This window comes from Thalia democratica, chromosome 9, assembly GCF_965202585.1.
Source record: "Thalia democratica chromosome 9, ktThaDemo2.hap1.1, whole genome shotgun sequence".
In the NCBI taxonomy this organism is placed as follows: Eukaryota; Metazoa; Chordata; class Thaliacea; order Salpida; family Salpidae; genus Thalia; species Thalia democratica.
In genome coordinates this window covers 7,650,189-7,678,188 of record NC_139173.1, presented here as the reverse complement: position 1 = coordinate 7,678,188, position 28,000 = coordinate 7,650,189, and the positions used below count along the sequence as shown (strand labels likewise).

Below are 28,000 nucleotides of genomic sequence, written 5' to 3'. Positions count from 1 at the left end.
GCTTTACAGTATAAAAATAAAATATATAAATCATATCTAAAATTCATAAAAAATTATAATTTAACACGTGATAAAATAATGATGAGAATGATTTTCGATTAAATTGCACAATATAATAAATAAACAGTGAAAAAATATTCATATCATAAACGAAGGAGCTTTAGTATTTAGTTTGAAGTCTTTATCGAGAACACTGTCCGCTAAGCTAGAAGCTCTCAATCGCAAATTTTCTTTCCTTTTTGATACCTTAAAGATTTGTTAGCTAGAGTTAGACTTAACACAGCTTTAAAAACCAATAACATAGTCGTTTTATATCAAACTATGTCGGGTTAGGTTTAATTTTAGTAGTAAGCAGTAAGGTTAAAAAAAACGAATTATTTATAACATTTTGCGAATGAGGTACAAATAATGATACAGCAGTACATTGATAACATCTAAACCCCTACCCCTAACCCATTTTAACCAAAATTTTAAATATAAAACCTAAACACCCTTGCTTCATATTACACATACATATAATAATTAAATCGCAAAAAAAAAGCCATTAACATTTTTAATAAACATGAGTAAAATTTTAGCTAATCAGAAGCACCTAAATTTTCAGCTGACAGAACTATAATTTAGATTTTTTTAATCTAAAATATATAAAATTACACTTGATTTTTTGCACTCGGTACAAACAAGCATAACTTTTAAAGGCTATATTCTTAAATTATAATTAGTCTGAAATTTAAGACAGTTAAAAATCAATTAAATAAACAACTTTACTATTTATCTCAAATAAAGTTCTAACATTTATTTTTTGAAATCTCCTGGCCCTACTTTCAAATATGAGACTGTCCTTCCCGCTTTTCGAGTTTTTGCTGTTGAACTGGCTTCTGTTAGTTTCGTGTTCTCTCATGTTGGGGAAAACACCTTCCATGTCTTTCAAGCAGCTTTCATGGTACTGTTTTCCATCGCTGGAAAATTTATTATACTTTTATTGAACCTAATAAATTGGTAGTTTTTGCTGTGTTGTAATTGAATAAAACTTACTTTTTGAATATATACTTTTGTTTTTTAAAGGATCTAACTATTAAAATGAAAAACTTTAATGAAAAAACCATACTGAAACAAAATGATAAAACATAAATTTAATAAAACATAAGGGAGTATCAAAGAAAATTTACAATAAAACTTAACCTTACCCGATACGTATTGTTCTATTAAGATGGTTTTTATACTTATTCAAATAAAACAGTGCTTTCCAGTAAAAAAAAACTTTACGGATAAAACTTGCTTAACTAAAACAATCTCACCTGAAAACGACAATGTTATCGTTTTGATCTCTGAAAAGAAGTTGTTTTCCACATAGAGGGCAGTATAGAGCAGTAGAAGATAATCCGTGGGTTATGGAGGTCCGCAATTGGCTCAATTGCTGGTACTGGTCTCTACGTGTTGTGTTTGTTTTATATATAAACTTTCTTTAAAAAAAGAAAAAATTCAAGTTGATACAACAAATTTTAAATTAGTGTTAACTATAATACAATGACATTATCACCTTGTATATGGCTGTTTGAAATAAACAAAATTCTGTACATTTAAAACTATACATATTTTAAAACAATTTAAGCATGACAAAAACTAAAAAAAAATTAATAGATAAAGTTGCTGGCTTTGTCTTAATAACCAAAAAAGTACATGATAAAGTTTTAGTTTTTTCAAATTTCGTTAAAGTAAGCTAGTGAAAATTATTTAAAATGGAACAGTTAAAAATTTATAAAAGTAAAATTATTTTCAAACTTTGACATCAAGTTAAGTGTGGTGCTCATGAGTGTTTTTTCGTATTGGTAATTATCTAGCATTCCCATCAATAAACTTTTTATTTCACCAAATTCTCCACATTTGTAACTGGGATCCTGTAGATAATTTAAATAAAAAACTTCATTTCAAAGGTATCAAGTAGTTTTGTGATACTGTACCTAGAAATAAATGAATTACGAAAAATACTTTCAAATTATGTTTAAATACAACTAATTTCAATTAACAAAAAGAGTTTTAAGCTTAAAGTTTACAGCTAAAAGTTGTTTATTGTTCTTTATGATATAGTAAGACAATTATATTCTATCAAAAAACTAATAAACTTATACGGATTTTATAAGTACTCTTTATAGTTTTGTTGTCCTCATATATGAATATTTTATTTTTGATACATGAACTAATTTCAAGTAATAGTTCATTTCAAACATACTTGTACAATTTTCTGCAGAACTACAGACAGGTTTATGTGACCCGTCATTCTGTTCAGAACTTTCTTCGGTATTCCCCTGCAAAAGCGCGCGAAATCATCGTCACGCTTCGTCAGTTCCTCGTTTTGAGGTTTTAACACGAAATCGAGCAACGAAAACCAAAGTTTCTGCCAAAATAGTATTGTCTACGTTTGTATTTCAACTTTTCGTTTTTCAAGAAAAAAAAAGTAAACATTGCACGTTCAAACAATACAATGGAAATACTTTGTTTTGGATTTTACAAGTACATTATCTTTAACCTCTCTTTGCTTTTCGTCTAGACTTTTAGAACTTCTTTGGCATAGAAGTACTACGGAGTCGACTGTTTCGTTTATGACATCATAATTAACTTCTTGCTCTTATGAAAAAAAGGATAGGTGTTCATCACTTTTAATTAGAAAAGAAACTTTAAATACTATAAACAGTAGCAAAAATATTTTAAGTTCAACTATTTTTAAAAGAGATAATGTGTAATACAGCAGTGGTCTTAACCGTAGTTTAAATCTGTGCACCCAAAGCTCAAAAATGATTAAGATTCAAGCTCAGACTATGCCAAGTTTTTTTAATCCTCACCATGAACGCTAGGACATCTGGTGTAAGTTTCAAAATAAATTCCGTGCACCCAAAAATAAACTTTGCACATACCGTTAAGACCACTGTACTAAAGCTTATATTTAAAAAATCTTAAAATCTCAAAAAAAAAATCAAATTACCGTTTTCAATTTTGGTGAGAATATTTTGATAATCGTCGCTTGCAACTTTCATCAAAATGTTGAAAGCAGAATTGAATTCTCCAGATTGTTCCAGTAAATAAACGGAAGCGTCAACTATCTTGTACTTGTATACAAGCTGTAATTAAAAAATTCTGAAATATATCATGAGTGCATAAAAATTATTTTAGATTTATCAACAAATAAATAGAAATTATTAATAAGAACTTAAATTTATTTTTCTCAAAGACAATATGTGTAGAAAAGGTTAAAAGCAATGTTTGGCTCACATCTGAAATAAAAACTTCACGATGGTCATAAGCTTTAGGTATAAATTTTTTATTACAATAAAATTATTCACGTCAAACACTTAAGGCATTCTAATACATAATTAGTAAAACTATTTACATCAAGAGCCTGTTTAGTGCGGATAACTTTGCAATCTCGTACGAAATTTAAAACATTTTCTCTATCATATCTGCACATAAGATCGAGGTATTGTTCGCATAATCGAGCATCGTTCGGATAACTTGCTTGTTCACTAGTTTCCTCGTCATTGTTTGAACCTTTGATAAATATACACATAAAACAAATAATAACTTTAAGTAAAAGTATCAATAATCATCTATTCATTTGTAGTCTAATAAATTTATATCAGTGTTTAATATAAGCAAAAATAAACTTTAATTCACTAAAGTAGTTTATGCTAGCTACAATAATCTTTATTTTAAAATTAAATTACTTGTAGAATAAATGTGTATTTGTTTACCATAGATAGTGAATTTAAGTTGTATATACAATTTGTTGCTTTCCTGTTACTAAATAAAATAGATAAATTAAATAAATAACATATATTTAATCATCAAGTAGCAAAATTACCAAAGTAAGATGATTCCATGGACATAGGTAGAAAACTGTCGTTTGATTTTTCCTCATTTTTGTTGAAAATTCCTCTTAAAAACTTGTACAATAGCGGTGGATCAACCTAAATAATCAAGAGTCTAATTATAAGTTGTTAGTTTAATGGTGCTGATAGAAAATTTATTTTTAAATACAACTTGTCTAACATATTTTTACTATTAACTATATTTGATTATTATTAAAGAAAAATGTTTAAAATTTGTTTGTTAAATTATTTGGTTTAAAAGCTTTGACTGAAAAATTAAATAGCTCTTTACAAGTAAAATAAACTTTTTATTTAAACTACCTAAGTTATATTAATTTAAACTCATTTTAAAACTAACCTCTAGCTTTATAACAATGTCTTGAATGTTTTCATTCAACAAATTTGTCAATAGGGATGCAGATTTTGACGAATCCAGTTCTATTAAACCCTAAAATTTATTGAAAATATTGAAAAGTTTTTAGTACGCATATTCTTAAATTAAAAATTCACTAAGCGTTTTATCGCCAAGAAAAAAAATACATAGAGTTTTTAGATATTTTACAATTTTGTTTTAACCATATACTATAGAACAAAATAAAATAACTTTAAGTTGTTAAAAAAACAAATAAAACAATTTAATTTTTAAACACCTCCGACATTTTCTAAAGAATTTAACTCAAATATATTTCAACATTAGTAAGAATATTCGTAAATAAATATAAATTATGCACAGTCGTAAAAGTTGTAAAAAAATAAGATCAAATACAGGTTTTATGTAGAATTTTTTATAGTGTTAGCTTAACATAAAATTTAATCTATTTTAGGAAAAACTGAGACATTTTTCTCTTTTCTTTAGGTTTATACAAAACCTTTAACACAGTATTATGTAATATGTAACATTTTTATGGTTTTGTATATAACACATTTCATACGTGATTACACCTGTTATTATGTTTTTTAAATAATTTCATTTAAACTAAAAATTCTACAGTCACGATAAACACAAACAAAGTTAAACTTTTAAAAGATTAAATATTTACTATTAGTTTCAGTATTTTAACTTCCTGTATATATCATTCGCATAATATTTTATCATAAAACACCAGTACCATCTACAATTTCACACTGATATAGATGCTAATGAAATTTAAGAATCTGATTATTATTTCATGTAACTAAAAACATAAAAAATTGACAACATACCTTGACATTTTCCACAACAGTAGATTTAACTGCACTTTTTTCTTGCGGAGTTATTGTTGAATCGGATAAAACTTGTACAATGTACTCAAATGGATCACTCTGTTGTAAAACAGCTTAACTTATTATAACTTTGTATGATGCTGTTAGATTAGCACCACACTATGTTACTAGAAAAATTGCTGTCTTTTTCTTACAAACTGTAATTAGCTTAGTACTAGATATAATATAAGATTGTGTAAACTATATGAAAGTAATTATTTTTTGTAATCAAAAAAATATCTATAAAAAACTAAATACAATTTAGAACTAAAAAAAAGCATAATGAGTTATTATAAATATAAATTTAGCGCATACCATGTTTACAAAATATTTTATAAACATGCAAAGCTTTAAACAATATCAAAACAACTACTAACATCAGCTGAGTGATCATTGAGGCAGGCGACAAACACAAGCGGATAATTTCTCTTCATGGTGTGCAGTATCTTGAGCACTCGGTGGAATCCAACTCTCTCACTCATTTGTATCAGTTTGCCTTCGAATTCTTCATCGTTAACGTCAACCACACCCGCCTCTATCAACTCGATCAGCGCCTGTTAAGTTTTGAGAATAAATTCATAAGCCCAGTGTGTAGCTGTGTATTTAAATTATTTTGCTCTGGGCAAAAATGTTGTTTTTAATTTTCAATTAGAAAATAGTTTTTCAATTATACAATAGTTGTATTCATGTTTTATAATTTAAAAATAATTGATACTACTTTCTTTTACTTTTTGTCTTTTTATCCATGTAGTTAGAAGGGACTTAATCATTCATAGTATTTAATTTATGCTTAATAAATGAAAGTTCAACAAAAAAAAATTCCAATAGTTTTATTAAGATGATGCTCAGTTATTTCGAAAATCGGAGAACTACTGCGATTGAAAACGGGCAATATAAATTATATAAAACTTTTGCCTTAACAAAAAACTGTTAAACATCTCAACTTATTGTTAAGGAGAATAATATTACTTTCAATATTTTAAAATTTTATTTTCAAAACAATTTTTCAAATAATACTTTTGTTTTTAATTTAATTATTTTTACTTTTAATCACACTTGTTTAACAGTTTTAATCTAAGCTAAGCCTGTCTTCTTACATCTTTACCATATTTTTTCCAGATTTTATTATTAACTGATGATATCGTCTTTTTGAGTGAAACATTGTTATAAAAATTAAATCTTAAAGGATTGCGAGTTAAATATAAAATATAAATTTAACTCTAATCTAAAATTTATTTGAATGAAAGTTTAAAAAATTAGAAAACTACTGCTTTAGCAGAATTTTAATTGTATTTATTTCTTAACTTTTAAAAACCACGCAAGCATATAAGGTTATATTTTAGCAAAACCCACAAACCTGCTGTTTCTCCTCATGGGCGGTGACACTAGCACCTGAGCTAGTGGTGAGAAATTCGATAATCTGCTGACGCAGCATATTTGTCAGCACTAGGGGGCGTTGCATACGAGCCGATTGCCTCGCCAGAAAAGTGAAGAGAAAACCAACTTCATCCGGCTGTGAAAAAATGCTTAAGTAAATTTAAAATAGCTTAACAAAATAAATTGAATCATTTTATTTCATTAAAATTGCTTACTAAATAAATATTTTGATAACTTAAGATGAACTCAATTGCTTTTCAGCAGGTTATTTGTAAGTTTATGTCTAGTTTCTTTTTTGTACTTAAATAAAGTTTGTCGTTACATCTCTTTGTTGGTGTACAAACTTTTTTATGTTTTTTTCTAAGTTAGGTTTGTTATTGTTTAGTAAGTGCAGTATTTTTAAGTTCAATTACTGTAATTGTAAATTCAAACTACAAACTTTGAATCCGTGATTTTCCAACATAACATGCAGAAGAATATCGACCAAGCACTGAATTCTGTTATTCTCCTCATTTGTAAAGTACTCGCTACTAAAATTCTGTTGAGAAATAAATATTTTAATATAATTTCAGAATTGAAAGTTTTTGAAAACGAAATATTATTATTTGACCAAAAACTTTATACTTAATGAATTTTTTTTAGAATAAAAACAATCATTGTACAAAAACAGCTTTGCTTATATAAAAAGAAAAGTAATAAATAAATACCATTGAAAGAACGTTAAGAAATTCCCTGGTTGAAAAGTGAAGTAGAATTGATAAAACTGGGTAAGTCCCTTCTAGTTGTTTGTCTTTCAAGTTGGCTGATGTCATGCATTGAAACATCTAAGAAAAAATTTCAGTTGAAAATGTAAACAAAAACATATAAGAAGAAAACTTTTAGACCAATATCAAAGAACTTAATTGTTACAATTCTAATGTATAATGTTTTCAACAACTAATATTTTAGTAAATATTTTCGTTTCGTTGAAACCTTAAAAAAGGATTTATAAAAACTTCAGCAAATACTGATGAATAAAACAAAATATATTATAATAAAATAAAAATCGACAAATAAACTATTATCATGTACAACTGTAATACTACTGTTTAAGTAAAACTTTGCAACAATAACAACTAACTTGATCTTTCACAAAAAGAGCTTGATCTTCATCAAGAGTTCCGGTCGGATAACTGATCCCTGCCAGACAGTGGCTTATGTATACCAACAATTTGTTTCCAAGCGAAGTCATTTTGTCTGAAATGAAATAAATTAGTAAGTATTATTTAAAGCAATACCATAGATGCAGTTGTTTTCAAAAAATCTAATTATTAAACCATTAATCATATTTTTTATCATTGTAGTAATTCTTAATATTTCATAACAAAAGGTTTTTTTAAACGTTTGTTTTTTAAATAAGTCAAAAAACTATACTAAGTATTAAAAAATAACAATAGTGATAATTAATAAATGAATACTTATGTACATTTCGGCTTTTAAATTATCAGTTTTACCTAATAGGTGATCGTTAAAAAAAATGTTTATTATAAACCTAACGTTAAACAGAATAATGATCTTAACTGCATATATCATTTTTACAATTATCTTTCTAATGTTCAACAAATATTAAAACGTCTCATAAACTTAGGGAAATGCTGCAATAAAACCAACCACTTAATAAGTCTTCAGACTTCAGTGCACTTTGTAGCATGTTTAATAATTCAATGAAAGGAGAAATGAAATCGTTCATACCCCTGCTGTGAATACTGAATATTGCGTCATAAAGACCGTGCGCCCAGCACATATGCATCACCTGTTATTAAATATTGGTTGATTTTAATTACTTATACAAGTATGTTTAAATTTAGTTTGATAAAAATCGGTGTTGATGATCTTTATTCGTGAAAGTATTTACACAGGTTTTGCATTCAGAAACTAAACTTTTTTTTGAATATATAAGTAGATCAAAAATTGTTTGAAACTATAAATAAAGTAGTCGGATTTAAAGTAAATTTACAGAATATACAAATTACAGAAGGACACATTAATCTCTTGGTTAATAGCTAATCAAACTTTAGTTTTTAGAGTCAAAGTTTTCTTTCTATGTTCTAACTTAAAATAGTTTTTTGTTTATCAACACCTAAAGCACGAGGCAACTAAAACTATAAAAGTAAGATTAATGGTTTTAAGTGGCACACGAATAAAATAGTTAATTAATTAAAATGCTTTTAAATAAAATGTTGAAGTAAAAATTTCGTTTATAATCGTATAATACCTACTTAAACAAATAACATCCTTGCAATAAAAAAAATGATTATCTTTCTTTAGGTAAAAAAAAAATAACTTATACTTTTTGATGTACGGACTTTAATAATAATTGTTAAATTTACTTCAAAAAACTGAAAATTATTTATTTGAATACGTTGACAATGAAAAAAATAACAACTAACTTGATTCAAATCAAGATCGGCCACATTTAGATGTAATAAACATTTTTCGATATATTTCAGCATGTCTAAAAAATGGGTTAAGACTAAATTAAGGTAACTTTATTTACTTTATCATACCTTTTTATTTTTTGAACACAGATTTTTTTTTTACAAAATTAATAAACAACAAACAAAGCTATAATAAACCATAGGAACTTTCTTAAAACTAAATGCAATTTGAAGACACTTTTAGCTGACACAAGTTTTTTTTTTATACTTTAAATGTAACTTGTCTATTATAAGAAATGATTAACAATATTGTAACGAACAATTATTTTAAATACTCATAAAAATTGTCAAAATACTTTTAGCTTGGTAGTGTTCAATGAAGTCCTTGACAACTTCAGGGTTGATTGATTTCAAGCTGTCGTTCATGATGTAAGGTTCGAGACACTCGAGAAATGCTCCGTGCGCTATAAAATCATCTCGGAACCTCTCGTATATACTAATAAATTTTAATTAAATTTTGTAAACATAGCTAAATGTGTGTTTCAAATTAGTTAATTAGATTAAAATTATTTTTTAAATCTAGAGTGGTGTTTGTTACTGTTTTATATAATATCTAAAAATCTAACTAGCTTAATTGTATACATTTCACAAACTAACGTAGTAAACAAAAGGTCGACTTTGTTAATTAGCAAGCAATTATCAACACAAACGGGAACAACATTTCTGTAGAAGTCTATCAAAACCTGTTTTAATAAAATATCCAAACTATCAATATTTAATATATCATTTGAATACTTAAAACAGTTCTATAATATAAGATAGATGTTACTTATTTATTGAAGTAAATATTTTATTTTGTATAAACAAATTAGTTTTGTTATACAAACATATAAAGCTGAAGCTATACTTTTCTGAAACATTTTATAAATGTACTGTAAATACTTAATAACAAACTAACTTGTAATTTACCGCTATCTGGACAGAGAGAAGTCATTGAAAGGTTTACAAATTCCACGAGAACTTTCAAAATCTAAATGTATACAAGTTGTTTGAATAAATCAACATACATATTACAAGATACTCCTTTACCATTAAAAAATATAATTACTTACCAGCTCTGAAACTTCGTTTTTTCTTTCCTCTTGGTTTTTAGGTAAACCTAAAAAGTATAGTTTAAGACTTTACTTTAGTTGTACATTAAGTAAAAGAAAAAAAAAACAGTTAGAAGAAAAAGTAAAACATTTGAGGTTATTAACAAACCTAATGATTAATAACAAACATTTTTAAATACTAATTAAAGTTTTAATTTTTATAGAAACAGCTAAAACTTCCCTAATTCAATTTAATGTTCTATTAACACTCAACCTAGCACTTATTTAATTCAGTTAAGTAGTTAATCATCAACTACTAACCCAGCACGGCCTTGGCAGTACCGTTGTAGAAACTGATGGCGGTCTCAAGTGCGAACTCGTGAGATATGGTGAGTGCGAACTCAACCCTCTCCTTCCACGTGTTAAGTACGCACTGGTACACGTTCTGCGTACCTAGCAGGTAGATGGTACCAACGTTTCCCACTATTGAGTGGTAGCACGCTCTTTCGCCTATTGTTGCCTGGTTGTAAACAAATTCATAGTTTTTTTTATTGTTTAAAACATTGTTTTTATTTAAAAGTAACACAAGAAGATACTGTAATTTATTATAAATAAAGTTCTATAAAAAAGTTCTAAGCTACTGAAGATAAAAAAAAACATTATTAAAGCCTTTATACTTGAAGTTTAGATTGTGTTCTTAATAAACGTAGAAAAAAATAAAAACTTATACTTAAATGAATTTTTTTTTGTAATTACAAAGAACAACCTTTTAACACTTTTCCAAACAAAATGCAGATTTTTTTTATTTGTTTTAATGGTTATCACAAAGAAAACTTTATACAGAGAACTTTAAGTAACGTAAATTGTAACATTTGAACTTAATAAAAATTTATATCGTGCGATTATTAATGTATTTTTATTTATACTTATGAGGCACAAATAAATTTGTATGGTTAAGTGAAAAACACTTAATCAAAGCACTTTATACTGCATATAAAACTTTGGTCTATATTTGAAAAATATTCCAAAATAGTTTGAAAAAGAATATGGTTGTTTGTTTTTATAGCATTTGTGTAGAAAATAACCAAAAAAAAAATTACTAAATTTATGTTTCTTAAAAACAACATCTAAAACCATCAGATTTTGAAAACTAAAATGTTTCATTACAAGTATAACTGTATTTAATCCACACAATCACATACCAGCGCGGGACTGACATTGCCGCCGGTCATGATGGACTTGAAAGTGGCGTTGTTGTACATCAACTTGACGTGGTCCAGTTGCCTCACGTCCACGTCCTGCTGCGTGTCCACGTCCACCAGGTGGAGCTGTTCGCGCGTGTCGACCGTCACTATGGTGCGAGTGTTCATCCACTGTTGGTGTGTTTGGTGCATGCAGACTTACATTGGAAAATATCAAGGATATCATTTTTAAATAACGTAGACAACAAGTTTAAAGGTTTAAAATTTAAATATAACAAACTATGTTTTACACATAGTACTAGAACAGGGGTCAGCAGCCTTTTGTAGCTCGCGGGCCGCACTATTTTGAATAAGATCTACGAGGGCCGCATTTATTTAAATAAAGTTCTACTAATCAGTAGAAAAATATTATTTTACATTAAAAATATGATAAATTAAGCAATAGTAGAATATTAGTAAAGAGTATTTATTGAATTAAGAGCTTAGCTGTAAGTTTTTATAACAAAAATTAAATTATTATTGTTTTAAAATTATAAATTTTAGGCTGAAAAGGAGCTCGCGGGCCGCATTTGGCCCGCGGGCCGCAGTTTGCCGATCCCTGTACTAGAATATACTTATAGTTTTATAGTATGTCTATCCGATGAGTAAATTTTTTTATGTATAAAATGAAACACTAAAAAATCACATAACTAATTGTTCAAACTAACTGCAAAATTTATTATTTTGTAAGTGAGATTCATTGTTCTCAAATGAATAAACTTCAACTCTTCTAAACCGATGCACTTTACCTGTTTGTTAAGTCTTTAAGTCTATATAGAAAAAAATATATACAGTATTTGTGATTCTACATATGCATATTTTAAATATGTTTATGCATATTTTAAATAAAATTTGATGAAATTTAAAGATTTAAATAATTAGGTGGTTACAGTATTTTAACTGCTTTATAAACCGTATAAAACAAAAAATGCTTATTAAAACAATATATAGATTATGTAGTTTCTAATTAACAACTAGGATATCTGCATAAAAATTTTTATTTAAAAAGTTATTATACCTATAATTTCGACTAAATAAAAAATATTAGAAAGGTCTAATTTTGTTATTTTATGAGTATAGAGTATTAATATTTACTAGTTTTCATCAAACTGTATAATATAAAAACAAACGTGGAAGAAATAAATGACATCTCCCCTTGAAAACATTAATATGGGGTCGAAACTGGTTTTTCCATCATAACTGAACTGAGACATTTTCCATGCTATGAGAGGTGCTGAACTTGGATTCATCTGTATAAATATTAAGATATAAATTTATTTAATTTACTTAATTTATACATAAAAAAATCTAAATGATCTGATTAGACTAAGAGACTATTTTAATTTTACTGAAATAGATTCACAACTGCTTTTATTAGTTATGGTTTTTAAAAGTATTCTAACTATGTAAGATTACTTTAGTCTTTGGAAAGAAAAGTTTTGAAAACTACATAAAGTTTACAAAGAACAGAACAGTAAAGTTTTTGCTTTAAAGATTTACGTTGTTTACCTTAAATTTAATTTAAAACAAGCTTTACAAGTAGAAGAAAAATAAAATACCTTTAGATTGTGTAGAAAAACAACTTGATTTTTCGGCCTTAATGCAACCACAAATACCTGTGAAACTTTTAAAATAAATTGATTTTATAGGTATAGTTTAATACTAAGTATTAATGATGATAGTTTAACTAAAACTTATTATTGCTTTTATCTGCAAAGTAGAAAAATATAAAACATTACTTTCTAACAAAACAGGAAATTTTTTGAATAGACTTTTAGTAAACAATAAATAGTATATTGTGTAAAAAATTATTTTTACATTGTTTATTTCAACAATAATAATGGGCTGAATATTCTACACATGTGTCGCTGATTGGCTGATCTATTTTCATAGAGATAAAGCTATCCAACCGTAAATTTTGATGCTATTTATCATATTTTGGAACCACCAGTTGTTACAAGTTAGCAAAAGACTAAGTTTAAAATTCATAAGTCTGTTCTCAAATATTAAACCTTACTAGTTTCAGAAATTTGTATACAACTTAACTGTAATACATCTGTAGGATGAGAAAAAATTATTAAATAATAATTTAACTTGGAATTATTTATTTTTACTGCTAATATAAGGTTATGAGTGGTGGGGTTCATTATTTTGGTTTAAAAATTCACAGTATTTACCTAGGATGAAGTTGCACCAATGTCAAGCTGAAATTATATTGAATTTAATGTCTTTCTAACCATTATTTTAGGCTAAAAATCAATGTTTTATGCTAACTATGTTTAGCCTGAAATATACTTTGTTTTAACAAGATTTAAATACATAGTGAGAATAAAATTTATTTATGACAAACTAAAGTATTCGATTGATTATGTTTTACCATATCATAATCAATATAAAAAATTTAAAAGATTTAATTGCTTTATATTGTTTAATAAAAGCAATTATAAATTTAAGTTTTATTAATTTATGATATATAACTCAGTTTATGTACTTATAAATATAAGTTTTTAGCCAAAAATTATAGTTAAGAATACATCAAATACAATATAATTTCAGTTAGATATTGGTGCAACATCATACTAGATAATTATCAAATTCACGTTGGCTTTTATGTAATAAAATATGTATAGGATTGCCACACACTAATGAGCTAAGAGAAATTTCAAATAATAGAAAATCTCAGGGAAACTCACGAAAATTTTAATTTTTTTAAACTCTGGGAAACTCAAAGCAGTTTTAAGATTTTTAAGAAAACCTCAGGAAAATTTTTAAAATAGTTTATTATAAGTATTTAAGGATTTGAAAAAAACTCTGGCAAGGTTAAGGTTACTCACAGAAGATTTTATGACTCAAGGAGTGGCAAACAAGTATATATTAGGATTTAATTTATATTATTTCTTGAAGTATTAGCTTATAATATTTACAGTTATAGTTAGTTTTAATTAAGTTTAGGTTAAATGTATAAAATAAAGCTCATAGGGTAAATTAGGCCTCTGATTGTTTTTATAACTTTGTTTTGGATCTAAAACATTGTTTGAACAACAGATATCTAATTTGCCACAAGAACTTTTTTTAAGGGTATAGGGGGTTAAAGGCCAATCACTTCCATGTTTTTGCTTATTTATATAACTATGATTCTTCCTTTAAATAAGCATAAGGAAATTACAGTTGAGGCCAGGGGGTTACATCCATGTAAGATACTCACTAAATTTTTAAAACATATATGTTTTATATTTAAGAATCTTATAATATATCTATATCAAAGAAAATATATATATCTTTAAGAAGTACGCATCCCTGTAAGGTACGCACAAATTTTTCAAAACATTTATCTATTACATTCAAAGAGTATCTTTAAGAAGTATGCATCCGTGTAAGGTAAGAATAAACTTAGGGCATAGGGGGGTTAAAACACTTTTTTTAGAAATAAATATTAGTTAAAGGTTAAATAAAGGTCATTTATTCATTAAGAAAAAGTGTAACCCCCTGTAAAAATAAATTAAGGGGCATAGGGGAGGTAAAACACTTTTTTCGTAATGTGATCTTGTTTTGTATAGTTTTTAATAAGCTACAAGTTGCTTTTTACAGACTTAAAAAAATTCAAAACAACTTTTGAGATATAGCCGGTCAAATTCGGAGGGCAACAATAGGTTCCATATGGGAGGCACAACTAAAACAGCAAATTACTAGAATTCACTAAAGATATATCTCCTAGCATTTTTGAAACTACTATCACAAATTTTTAGGAAATGTTCCTCGCAATATTTGAAAATACTGGTGCAAGGAATTATTAAAGTTATTAAAAATATATATACAAAAAATAAAACAATTTTTTTTTGTTATTTTTTGTTATAGAATTTTTATTTCTTTTTTGCAAAAGACTTTTCTAAACATTGGAAGGAACATTTCCTAAAAATTTAAGGTAGTTAACTCTAAAAACCTAGGAGAGTATATATTCTTAGTGATTTCTAGTTACTTGCTGTTTTAGTCGTGCCTACCATAAAGAACCTATTGTTGCCTCCGACTTTGACCGGCTATATCTCAAGGATTGATTTGAATTTTTAAAATCTTTAAATATCATCTTGTAGCTCAGTAAAAACTATATAAAATAAGATCACATTCTAAAAAAAGTGTTTTAACCCCCCTATGCCGTTAAACTTATCCTTATCTTACACGGATGCGTACTTCTTAAAGATACTCTTTGAATGTAAAAGATAAACAATAATTGGCTTTTTATTTATTTTATATAATTAAATGTGGTTACTTACATAATTATATAAATAAATAAAAATATGGAAGTGGTGGCTTTGAACCCTAACACAGGTGTTTCTGAGCAAAAGTATACGACCTTAACCACTCGTCCATGTTGCCTGTGGTATTTCAGCACATTTTGCGTTTATTAATTTATAAATTTTAACAATTTTTCAAAAGTTTTTGCATTGAAATTTATTCATAAATACTAATTCAATAAAAATATGATAACATAATTAATTATGTACCCATTTTGTTAACATAACAAACAACTAAATTAGTATTTAAATTAATTTAATTATTATATTTAATCAAGTATAATACTTTCTATTTAATAAAATACAAAACAACAAAACAAAAATTATACGTAATACACACAACAATTTAATACATAAAACAAACAAGATAATTGACTTACTTAAACTAAATAAAAGTAATAGTTACTTTAATTTAAACTGTTATGCCTAAGTATAAGCTTAATATTTTAACCTACAATTAATAAAATCCTACGCCTACCCCTTACACTCATTTTATTTCTAAACTATATAGATCTCATAAAATTTACTGCTTTATTAAACTAACTCTTAATTATTTTTAGAGCTTTGTTTTTCAATAATTTTAAAACTTTTTCGACTATACTTTTATGTTTATTTTTGCCAATAAACTATTTTAAGTTTATATCAAAAACTTGCTTGAATTTTTTTTTTACTATTTTTTGTTTATATGTGATAAAAATCTCGAATCAAGATGTTTTGTAAGCGTTTTGTGTTATTTTTTATTTAAAATTTTGTTTTCTCTGAGTGTTTTCAATGAAAACAGCTTAAATACAAATGAAAAATGTTGTTTTAAAGAACAAAGAATTAAAAAAATTCATTACTAAACGGGTTATCAACCAATAAGAATTTAAAATAAAGTTTTTGATTGTACGAACCTTGATTTAATTCCTTTGGTAAACCTGTTTTGACAATATATTTAATATTCTGTCATTTATGTATTAAGGGTTATAAGTAGAATTCAAAATGATTTTAAAGTGTATTCTTGTCTCTTAAAACGTAAAATTTTATTTATACTTAATTTTTCTATAAAATTCTCATCAAACCATCTTTTAATAATATTTTGATATTTACATACAAAAAATTGATCTATATATGACGTTTAAACGACGTTTTATTGTTTATTTTATATACAAAATGTACTAAATACCATTGTTTTTATTGAAACTGATTAAGTTATAACGCTTTTAGGTTTTCTTATTTTTTTCTGAGTTTTAACATAAAAATTTAATCACTATTGATGATTTTTTATTTTTTACCCAAAAGTACGTTTCTTTTAATTGTTTATTTTAAAATTCACGTAAATTTGGTTTTTTATAGGTAATTATTAGAAAATTTATTAATACTTAGTAGTTTATAAAACCACTAATTAAATTATTAAAAACTAACTGTTTTATGTTATATTACTTAAACTAATTATTTTTCAAGTTAACTTAGTACATCTAAGTTAACAATATTTTATTAACAATATGTTTGCTTTTTTAATGTTATTGCATCATTTTGTACCTGGTTTCGTAATAATTTAAAAAATTTAAAACTTTTTTATGCTCTTTAGCGCTACAAATTTTAAACAAATCAGCGACGCATTGGTGGAATATTCAGCAGATAATAATAAAAACAATGTACCTAACTTGAAAAATAAACACTAGTAGCAAAATACCTCAATTTAAAACACTGAAACAAACAAAAAAAATAACAAACTTTAGTGAGAGTTGCCATGGCAATCATGTGCCGGTTCCTCACCCCGTGGTCGGCTATTAGTTTATGCAAATGAAGGGGCTCCACCGTACAAACTTCCCCTTTGCTGAAAATTACATATTTACCACTTTGTTCGTATAAAAAAATTATAAATTAACACAAATAAAAAAATTATATGAAATTAGCTACCTAAAATATTATTTAAATAATATTTTTTAAACTTGACACAGTATTGCAATTAAAATTTCAAAACAACTAATAAACGTCAATAAATTTAGAAAGTTTAAGTAATAAGCTATTTTATTTAAACTTAAAGTTTAAGAACTTAAAGCATGTATACAAAAATTGCTACATTGTTAAGAGTTATAAACAAAACTTAATAAAAGTATTAATAAAATAAACAAAAGTACCTTCCAGAAAACAAGCACCTTGATTCACAGGAACGAACTCCCATAACTCTCCTGTAAAAACAGTTATATATAATATTTTTTTAAATGTTTATTAAGTACGATAGCAATATTTTAAAAATTTCATCAAACTGTGTTTTGATCAAAGAAAGGTCATTAATATCAATCAAATCAATACTTTTTATATTTTTTATAAAATGTTTATTTAGTATATGTAGAAGTTGACCAAAACACAAAATAAGATTTTTCAAATTCGATTATTTGATTTAACTATATAATAGAAATACTAAACATAGTCAAAATTAAAAAGCTTCTAAAACTTTGTTAAATTAAAAGCTAATAAACAATATAATTCCTAATATTTGAAAAAAAACTAAAACTTAAATCAAGGGTTATAATCAAAAGTAAAAAAAGGTCAAAAAAAGTTAAATTCTTAGTCCAACTTAAAAATAAAAAATGGAGTAGTTAGTCAGCATTGACAAATACAATATGATTTTTTAGGATTTTTGCAACTTTAAAATCATTCAAACAAAATGTGCTTACTTGAAATTCATCTCATAAACAGATCCTCCGCTGTCATTAGCAACCGCGAGTGTCAGATCGTCAGTAAACTGTTGAAAACACTCAACGTTATATTATTGTTAAACTATTATGCTATTAATTATAACGTAACATAACAATATTTTATTAGTGTTTTCTGAAAATTTAATGATTTTTAAAAGTAAAATTTTCTTAATTTTTTTAAAAGTTAACCTAGTAAACAAAGTTCAAAACATTTACAAACACAACCTTATGGCTACTGTGTTAAACATACTATATTTAACTTACTATTGTGTAGGTAAAGTAATGAACTCTCTGTGTAGCAAGCGCGAAAAGACAATTTCAAAATGACAAAAAGTTTTGATTGCAGTTTTCCAAAACAAAAAGTCATAATTAATAGTAAAACCACATACATAACTACTGTGTGTTGAAAAAAGTTTATAATCACCCATCATAAAGTGCAAGTTTTATATCAGTACACACGACAGTTTTTTAGTTGAATTTGCTCAGTCCGTATAATTTACTTGCATTAAAAAAGTTGAATATTATGTTGTGTCAGTAATAATTTGGATGTTCCTTAGCTATTCAAAGTGAAAAAACTTCAGTAAATTTTTGCCATAAGTGCTGATTTTGAACTGTACAGTTGAGACCAGCTGTATGCACTGAGCTGCATTCGTTATAGTTAATGAACAGTTTATTGTGCAGGTTAGTGAAATAAGGTTGTTTTTTGTATTTGTGTTTTTTTGTGCAGTAAGTACTAATTTTTTTCTTTTCTAAACTCAAACATTTTCTATAAAAATAATTTGATAAAATGAGCTTTAACAACCTAAGTTTTCACTTTAATCTAGCTGGGTTTTGATTTATAAAGTATATTTACACTAAAATCTTATTTGTATATAAATATAATTTTTTTATATTCAAATAAGATTTTAATATAAGTACTGATGAGCTCATTGAGCGAAACTTTGTTTATTGATTAAGATTTTGAAAAAATAAGTTTTACATAATAACTTAATTGTAAATGTATATTATTTTAGTACTTTAGTAGAGTTATTTTACATATATATTAATTTTGAATAAGTTAATTAATTCATTTTCCTCTAGAAGTAGAGATTACTTTTTGTTGTTTTTTGAAACATTAAAACGTATAATACTAAGTTATTGTAAACTAAATCCACTTTCTCACCCAGTAACTAAGTAAACTTATATATTACAGATAAAACCTTGCCCCAACTTAAGTATTTAAAAACTCTATCCAAGACGCTCAGTCCGCCTGATGGCTAGCAATCGCAAAGTAGTAATTCTTACAAGTTTCAACATATTAATAAAATATTAAAAAGCTTTTTGATCAACTCATTTAAACAAATAAAACTGCTCTTATTAAATGTTAACAATCGTAATTTTTATTAGTTGCCATACGGCTTACTAAATGCTAACTGTATTTTTATATTTTACTTCCTATAGTTGATACATTTAAATATACTAAATCACAAATTAAGTTTAAAACAAAAATCACCAACTTTTACATGTAATACACAAGTTCCAGGTGTAGTAGCATCATTTATCGATCTCAACAATTTTCCATTCGTTATATCGTACATTTGTATCTGAAATATTAAAAATATTATATACTGATACAAATTTGTAAAATTAAAATATAAAGTAGTTTGTTATTTGGAGTTTAGCTTATGTTTTAAGATCAATAAAATTTCAAAAAACTAATAATTTGAAATATTAGTGTTTAACTATTAAACAAATTAAATATAAAAACTTTTAAGAGAAAACTCTGCTAAAACTTGTTAATTATAAAAATAAAAACAACTTAATAAACTAATAAGTTTTATACTTTTTAGGGTCATTCAGTTTGCAGCATTAAAAAAAATTATAATGAAATGTTAAACGAAGTTGATTAGGAATAAAAAAAACAAATTAAAATAATTTTTATAGTTCTAATATACAATAATTTAAATGGTATTAGCACTAGGAGACAAACAAGTTGATAGTAATAAAAACGTATGTTATTTTATTTTTAGTTTATTTTTAAAATGGTGTTTCGCTCAAAGTTCTCGTCAGTTTAACAGATTAACTTCTTCGATTGAAACGCTGATTATAAAACAAATTTTAGAAAAAATTAACATATAATTATACTCTTTCTTTGAAGATGAAAACTCTTATTGGTGATTAATCAAAAAAAAGTCATAAAAATTGTAGTAATCAAAAAAATCTTCACAAACCTTTCCCCTATTGTATCCAATCAACATCCGGGTCACATCAGTGTTGAAATCCATCGCGCTCACCCCTCCTAGCTTTTCGCATGTTTGGGGATTTCCCAGCTTCATTTGCATATTCTGCTCAGAATCTGTTGGGAGTTTAATTAAAAATTCCAAGTTTAACTTAGGTAGGCTATAAAACAACGGTAAGATATCTAACATCTAATCACAAAATAATAAAGTCAGTTTTTTTTTGGCTTTGTTTCCACTTTTTTTTACTTAACAAAAGACACAAGCTATACATTTTTCTTCAAATTTAGATAAGTAGTGTAACTGTTTCTGATAAATCAACTGTATTATTTTGAGATACAAATTTATTAAAATTTAAACCCAACTAAATTATATTTTATAAGAACTTTACTGATAGCCTTGTGCTTAAATGATATTACTCATTAAAACTTTCCACAGTAAAATAATAGCAACAAACCGAATATAAGAACATATCCCCATGTTGTTCCAATGGCTATTTTCGTTGAGACTGCCTGTTTATATTTATTTAAATTTTTAATAGTGATCATTAAAAATATTTAAACCATTTTTTTTACTTCTGACTTTTCAATAGCAATGTGCTTGTTGTTACGTTGTACAAGATTATAAACTGAATCATTTATAAAGTTTGTAAAACTGAAGTATTAACCCTTTTAGTATTAAATAAAAAAGAAGTATAAGTGTATAAAGATTGTAAACTTAAAATAGTTTGAAATATTTATTTTCGAAATGCACCGGATAAATTCTAAATCATTTGAATAAACTTAGTATTTAGTTTTTTTTTTTTGAATTACAGGAAATACAAACACAAAATTAGTACAGTTATCTAATTATTGCACATAATACTTTTGTACTTTTTATCGTTTAAGTTTTAAGTATGTTAAATGATTAAAACCTACTTATAAATGACGTAAATGTTCTTATACTACTTTCTAAAATAATGTTTTAGTGCCACTAAACTCCACAACACGGCATTAAACAAACAAACACATTAGAGCAAACACAATTTTATTTTTCGTGTACAAATCTTGTTTAAATATATTTTTTGTAAAAGAAAATTCAAAACTACATTTAAATTTTACTTAAACAAAACTCCTAAACAAGAAAACTTAAAAACCACTTTCAAACCTTTAAATTGTATAAGTTATATATTTTATATACTTATTTGATATTAAATTTACAAATTTAACCAATTGGATACACCAAATACCATTAATAACTTATACAAATACAACCGATTGGAAACACCAAATACCATTAAAAACTTATACAAATACAACCAATTGGAAACACCAAATACCATCAACAACTTATACGAATACAACCAATCATACCATTACTGTGGGGTTTCCCGCGTTGAGCTTGTTAAGTTCCGTTTTGAGGTTTTCAGACAAAATGGTCATTCTGTTGAGCGAAACTACTGAACCGTGAACTGTTCTCGACCCCCTTTCAGACCTTAAATTAATATTTTCTAACATAAAAAGTTGTGTATACTTCACATAAATAAACTTGCACTTAAAATCAAAATAAATTTCATTTAAAGTACTTTCATTACTTTATTGTACAGCATAAATATAACGTTTTTGCTTAAATCGATTTGGATTATTAAAAAAAAAAAGATGATAGTCTTTATTCTACGTTTAAAAATTAACTAGTAGCCAAAGCTGTCTTCAACAAAACTGAAATGTCTTTGAATTAATACAGTAAGCATAAATACTGCAACATACTACCATCAAAAAAAAATAGTACTGAATACCATTAAATTAAAGTGTAACAGCGGTTTCTCGCGACTGTGTCTGCCTGATGAGTTCTAGTAAGAACTATACTAGTCGAAGACTGTTTCAGAAAGTATTGTTGATGGTTGTATGGTACAATAAAGTGATTAATGATTATTGTTAAAAAATTAAAATACTTAAAGTAAGTTTCAGGGTTGCCAAATGTTTTTGGCAAATTTTCTCCAGGTTTTCAAAATTTCTTACAGGTTTTTAAAATTACACGTTTTATTATTAGTTTAAAATTAAGTTTAAAGTAAAAAAACTGTATTAAATAGTATAATGACATTGAAAAGATATCTTAAAGATTATTTAAATATGTTTTTTTATAATTTTTTTTTTATGAGGACAAACTTTTTATATATATGATAGATTTTTAGTGTCAAGTCGAAATTTTACTACTTAACATGTAAATATTGTTCGAAATTCCAGGTTTTTAAGCGCAAATTTTTAAACTCCAGGTTTTTCCAGGATTCCAGATTTTTTGGCAACCCTGAATTTTACAAAAACATGCAACAGAATAAGTTTTACACTTTAAATAATCACAAACATAGTCAATGAGTTAAATACAAAACTAAGTATAAATTTTACACGTCAATCTTTATAATTTACAGTAAAAAGCATTAAATTCAAGACTTTGTGATACTTTAGTTAGACTTAAAACTTTAAAACACAAAATTAATAATCACAACTGATCTTTTTAAGTTTAAAGATTAAATAATTGACTTCAAAACAATACTAGTAAAATTTATTGCTCCAAAATTTTTAAATGAAGTTAAAAATTAAATTTGCAACTACTTTTTTTTTCTACAACTTATCAGTTAAATACAAAAATGTGTAACTTTATCAATCCTATTTACGAAGTATTTATAAATCTTATTAATATTAATACAGGTATTCTTTTTTGACAACTAAACGCAAACATTTAATTTAAAAGAAATCTTAATTTTTAGTTTTAAATACATTTGTTTAGCCTTTGCTTACAAAAATCAAAATTTTTTGTACAACTGCCTATTGAAAAACTATATAGTATATTGTTTTTTTTATTAGTAAACAATAACACAAACAAAAATAAAGACTGCCAATTTTTAATACAAATTGTTATCTAAAGTTGCTATCAAACAAATGAAAAATAAGCTTTAAAGTATATAAAAAAAACTCTAACCTATTCATTGGACTCTCAACACTGGTAATTGAAGTTGTTTCCCAGTTTTTTAGTGCTTCTAGTTCTGGTGGTTTGTATTCATTCGACCCTTTAGAAGACCCTATTATTTTATTTTATTTTAAGTTAACTTTTAAAAACCTAAACAACAAAAAAATATACCTGATTGTTTCTAAATACTTAGTCTTTTGTTTTAATTTTTAATAAAAATTAATTTCTGAAATTAACTAAATAATCTAACAAAGACTTCTTCTATTTTCTTTTATTGCTAACAAACAGACTATTAAAAGTAAACTATAAATTATTGTAAACAAAATGTTTTTCACATCATAAAAAATACTTTAAGCAAACATGATAAAAACTTGGTTGTTAAAATAAATTTGGACAACTCAAGTATGTTTCAAAGGGACAAGGAACTGACCTGGTACGCTCAGTGAGGCAACTGTTGACACATCACTCGCTCCTTGCACATCCAGTTCCAGATTCAAGTCATTGTCCGGCTTTGATAATTTTTTTTTTTTTTGATTTGAATGAAAGTTGTAAATGACAAAATAAATAAATAAATGTAAGTTTTACTTGTACTATAAAGACCATAACTGCTACTTGCAACTATTTAAAAACTAAAACTAAATAAAAATAAAACTAATATCCTTTTTTTACATATAGTTTAACAATTTCTACTTAACGTTAGATTTTTTCTTAGAATAAGAGTCAGATAAATAAAATTTAAAGTAACTTACTACAATTTTAAAAATGTTAGTGTTATATTTAAAAATAATCAATTAATTAAAAAAAAGTAATAATAAATAGGTTTTTAAATTATTTTATAATCTTTTCTTTTTAGACATGCTACTCGTTTTAGAGTTTTGGTTTTAATAAAAAACTTTTACTTTAATTTTTTTCGATAGTTTTTTTAAGCTTTATAAAATTTTAGTAGTTTCAACCATATCTACTTAAATAAAAACAGACAGACAGATTTTTTACTAACCTGTAATAAAGGGTGTCAACAAGTCACATAAAAAAACAATAAACTACAATTTAAAAATTAAAAACTTTGAAAACATAACTTATGTATGTTTTAGTAACCTTTGTATCTATTAAATTTTAGTACTTTTTTACTAACTACATAAAATGTTTTAAATAAAGTTTATTAAACAAGCACTAATATATTGATTTAAATAAAAGTAAGATTTAATTACAAATTTATCAAAAAACTATAAAACTTATTTGAAAAAAAAATGTACATGGTAAAATTTTACATTAACTTTAATATAAACACATAAAAAAAATTTATGTTTATGAAGTTTTTTTAACTTAAATTTCTTATACACCTGCCAGTTATAAAAATTTCTACTTTTTTATAAGTTTCATAAGCTTTAATAAACAATAACTTTAAGGATATCATTAAAGAGATACTACAAATTTCAATAGCTATTGTTAAACATAGGAAAAGAGTAAAAAAGTAACAAAAAGTTTTGTTTAAAATACCATAGCTTTAAAAGTATTTGCTTTATTTTATTTTCAAAACATTACTATAAAAGGTATAAAGACTGTAAGCAATAACGTTTATTGATAAGAAATACTTGAAAGATAACTTTTTAAACTATCATAGTTGTGAACAATAAAAATAGGGTATAATAATAATTAAGTGAAAAACTTTGTAGTAACTATTGTTTTCTTTTAAATGACCAGATTTTAATAAAACTGAATAAAAATTAGATAATTAAAAACACACATACTTCAAGAAAGAAGACCACTTATGCTACAATGTTGTTTGTAAGATAAAACACATTAATTAGTCTACTAATTTAAATTATAACTTTTAGATTTTTAAAAACTTTTTAAACTACCCTGATTAAACTAAAGGACTTGAAGTAAAAATTAACATTTTATGTTATGATTTTTTGAAAACTAACAAAAAGATCTCAACTTCTAGAGGAGAAATTATATTTATTTAAATTGAGTTTGCATTAACAGGTCTTGAAAGAATTAAACAAAAGTAATAACAAACACTATAAGTTCAAAAGCAATATTGAACTGTCTTAATCTTAACTTATTTTTAAATATGTTTAATTAAGTTTTATAAATAGCTTGAACAAGCTTCTAATCTCACAATAGTTAAGCATACAACACTATACATTTTCAAGCAACTGTGAAAAACTAATCAGAACTTTTTAAGCTATTAATCTCAAATTTTCAGCAATTTTTTTAGAAAAATAAAATAGTATTGCAACATGTTTAATAAATACAGATATTTATGACCAGTTTATAAGAAAAAAAAGCATTTTACTCAAAAATGTATAAAGTACATATGTTTGTAAGAGTTGTATATTATTAAGTTAAGATTGTACTGAGAAAGTTTGAGTATGTTAGCTTTAAAACAGTTGGAGAAAATATACTTTTAATGAAATAGTTCTTTTACACATTTATACTTAAGTTCATTTTCAAAAGGTGCATGACTATTCGAATTCTGACATTTTTTTTCAAGTTTAAAGAGCTACAGCTCAAAAAGTTATTTATTAAAAAAAAAAAACATTGTACGTGTAATTAATATTTACTAACAATTTTTTTTATTAGTAAAACTCAAATATCTTTTGAGGTTTGAGTAAAAATTTAAAATATAGTAGTTTTCTAAATTACTTTCTAGTATATACTTTTTTCTCAGTTTTTTTTTACTGTCATAATCTTAATATTTAGATATACACCCGTTTTTTTTTAATATACATTACTTTTTGGGCTATGGTCTCTTAAAGATCTTTTAAATTATATGAATTGTTTTATTGTCATTTATAAATTTTCTATTTACCTGTCTAACTTTGTAGCTTTGGCTCTTAAAATCTAATTTATATTTTAAGAAATAGATTTGATCGACTGCTAGCAAAGTTAAATATCTTTAAAATGAGATCAACTTGTAAAAATAGTACCTCCTTAACAATTTATTCCAACAAGAAGCACAAAAAATTCCTTTACAGTAATTTTTTGATTTTAATTAAATTTATTTTAACTATTTTGTTCAAGGGCATAGGAGATCCACCTTGATTTTTATACGTTGATCTTATTTTGTAGAGTTTTATCTGAGCTATCAGACATTTTTAAATGCTTAAAAAAGTTCAAAGTAACTTTTGAGATATATGCGATGAAATATAAGCAATGAAATGTATTATATTCTTACCTCTGCAAGGATACTTTCAAGAGTTTGGAGATTTATTTCTGGAATTCCAAACTCATCATCATCAATCTGTCAGATAAAATCAAAATTAATATACTTGATAATTTAGCTTAACTTCATAAAGATAGGGCAATAACATTTAAAAAAGAAAAAATAAAACACAATAAAAAAAGAGTTAAAGAGTAAAACAAAAGTTTATTCAAGGCTTTATGTAAAAAGTAACAGCATATAATCTACTGAACATAAACTTCCTATTCTTCATTAAAAAAATTTTGATATACAATTTTATTGTAAAAAACAATCTGTATAAATTTGAAATATTTTTTTATTTATTATATGTATTTTACAAAGCAGTTATAAAAGCATTATTTGTTGTTTTAATAAACATAGACAAATTTAAAACTATTTTTTATATTAAAATATCATTATAAAATATAATATAGATGAAAAAATAACACCAGTTAGCAAACTAAAATAGAAAGATGGTTGATTGAATAAAAATAAAGCTTAAAGTAAAAATATTTAGTCTGTGGTAGCTATCCGAACTTAATAAATACTTTAAATTTTAAAACCAATTATGTATTTATACTAAAAATGACTGTATAGTAGAACAACATTAAACAATTATTTAAAAATTCTAATACCTTTTTAGACACTTATCATAAACAGTAACAGTAAATGTAGTAAACTTATTGGAGAATTATTTGATTAAAATATAACACTAAATTTTTAGAAAAAAAGTGTCTTAAACTGTGTCTGAAAACATGGCTAACATAAAAAAAAGTTTTAAGTATATTTATCTTAATCAACAAAAGTATTAAATTTAATAAATAACAATCTTACCGAAGGTTCTTCATCTAAAATTCCAGATTCATCCATATTGAAAGTTAATTAATTTTAGTCTATTTTAAGGATTAAAATAATTAATTATTTAACTTACTTATAGAGCTTTTTATGTAAAGCTTCAAATACAGCGATATTATCTAAAACCCTTGGTATTTTTCAATCAAATATGTTTCACTTTAAAGTTTTGTGCTTTAAAGTTTGATAAACATATCAACATTAGTATTAACAGTAAAACTTCAGCAGAAAAAAAATTACAATTTCAAAATAGAATGAACAAGTAATTTGAAATATAAATTTAAGGTAGAAATTATTGTTAAAAAAAAATGAAACATTTATAAAAAATTTATAAAATGGTTATAAAAAAGCAAACAATGAATGATTTTAAGAGTAGATTTTTCAGTGTTTGTAAACACAGTTACTATACTACAAACTCAGGCTGACTCAGGATAGTAGTTTTTTTTTACCAGATAAAATCAGACTGGAGAAATATAAGTGTATTTTTAATTTAAAGTTGGAACAGTTAACATATTTTTACTACATAATTAAGGTCGATAAAAAGTGAACAGGTACATAACTGTACATTCAACAACATTTCTGCAAAGTTTGAACTGTA

General features: G+C 25.2%; 1 protein-coding gene across 1 annotated transcript; it reads right to left on the bottom strand.

The window, feature by feature from the left end:
* Position 1: 1 nt before the first annotated feature.
* On the bottom strand, positions 2-27,445 carry LOC145843783 (vacuolar protein sorting-associated protein 8 homolog). Its single transcript, XM_082951009.1, has 38 exons — positions 27,385-27,445; positions 26,545-26,610; positions 23,794-23,872; positions 23,376-23,475; positions 21,773-21,893; positions 20,878-20,932; positions 20,415-20,539; positions 19,701-19,787; positions 18,184-18,251; positions 17,644-17,694; positions 17,237-17,339; positions 12,791-12,847; positions 12,362-12,481; positions 11,900-11,980; positions 11,193-11,363; positions 10,312-10,510; positions 10,012-10,058; positions 9,858-9,929; positions 9,557-9,642; positions 9,256-9,395; positions 8,912-8,976; positions 8,133-8,274; positions 7,603-7,718; positions 7,190-7,306; positions 6,922-7,020; positions 6,463-6,618; positions 5,483-5,659; positions 5,067-5,165; positions 4,222-4,311; positions 3,857-3,962; positions 3,386-3,543; positions 2,981-3,116; positions 2,528-2,625; positions 2,231-2,395; positions 1,783-1,898; positions 1,299-1,430; positions 794-959; positions 2-246 (listed from the first exon to the last, which is right to left on the bottom strand). Exons 1-38 carry the CDS (start codon positions 27,418-27,420, stop codon positions 139-141), a joined length of 4,110 nt encoding a protein of 1,369 aa, XP_082807135.1. The 5' UTR covers positions 27,421-27,445; the 3' UTR covers positions 2-138.
* Between the last annotated feature and the right edge of the window lie 555 nt (positions 27,446-28,000).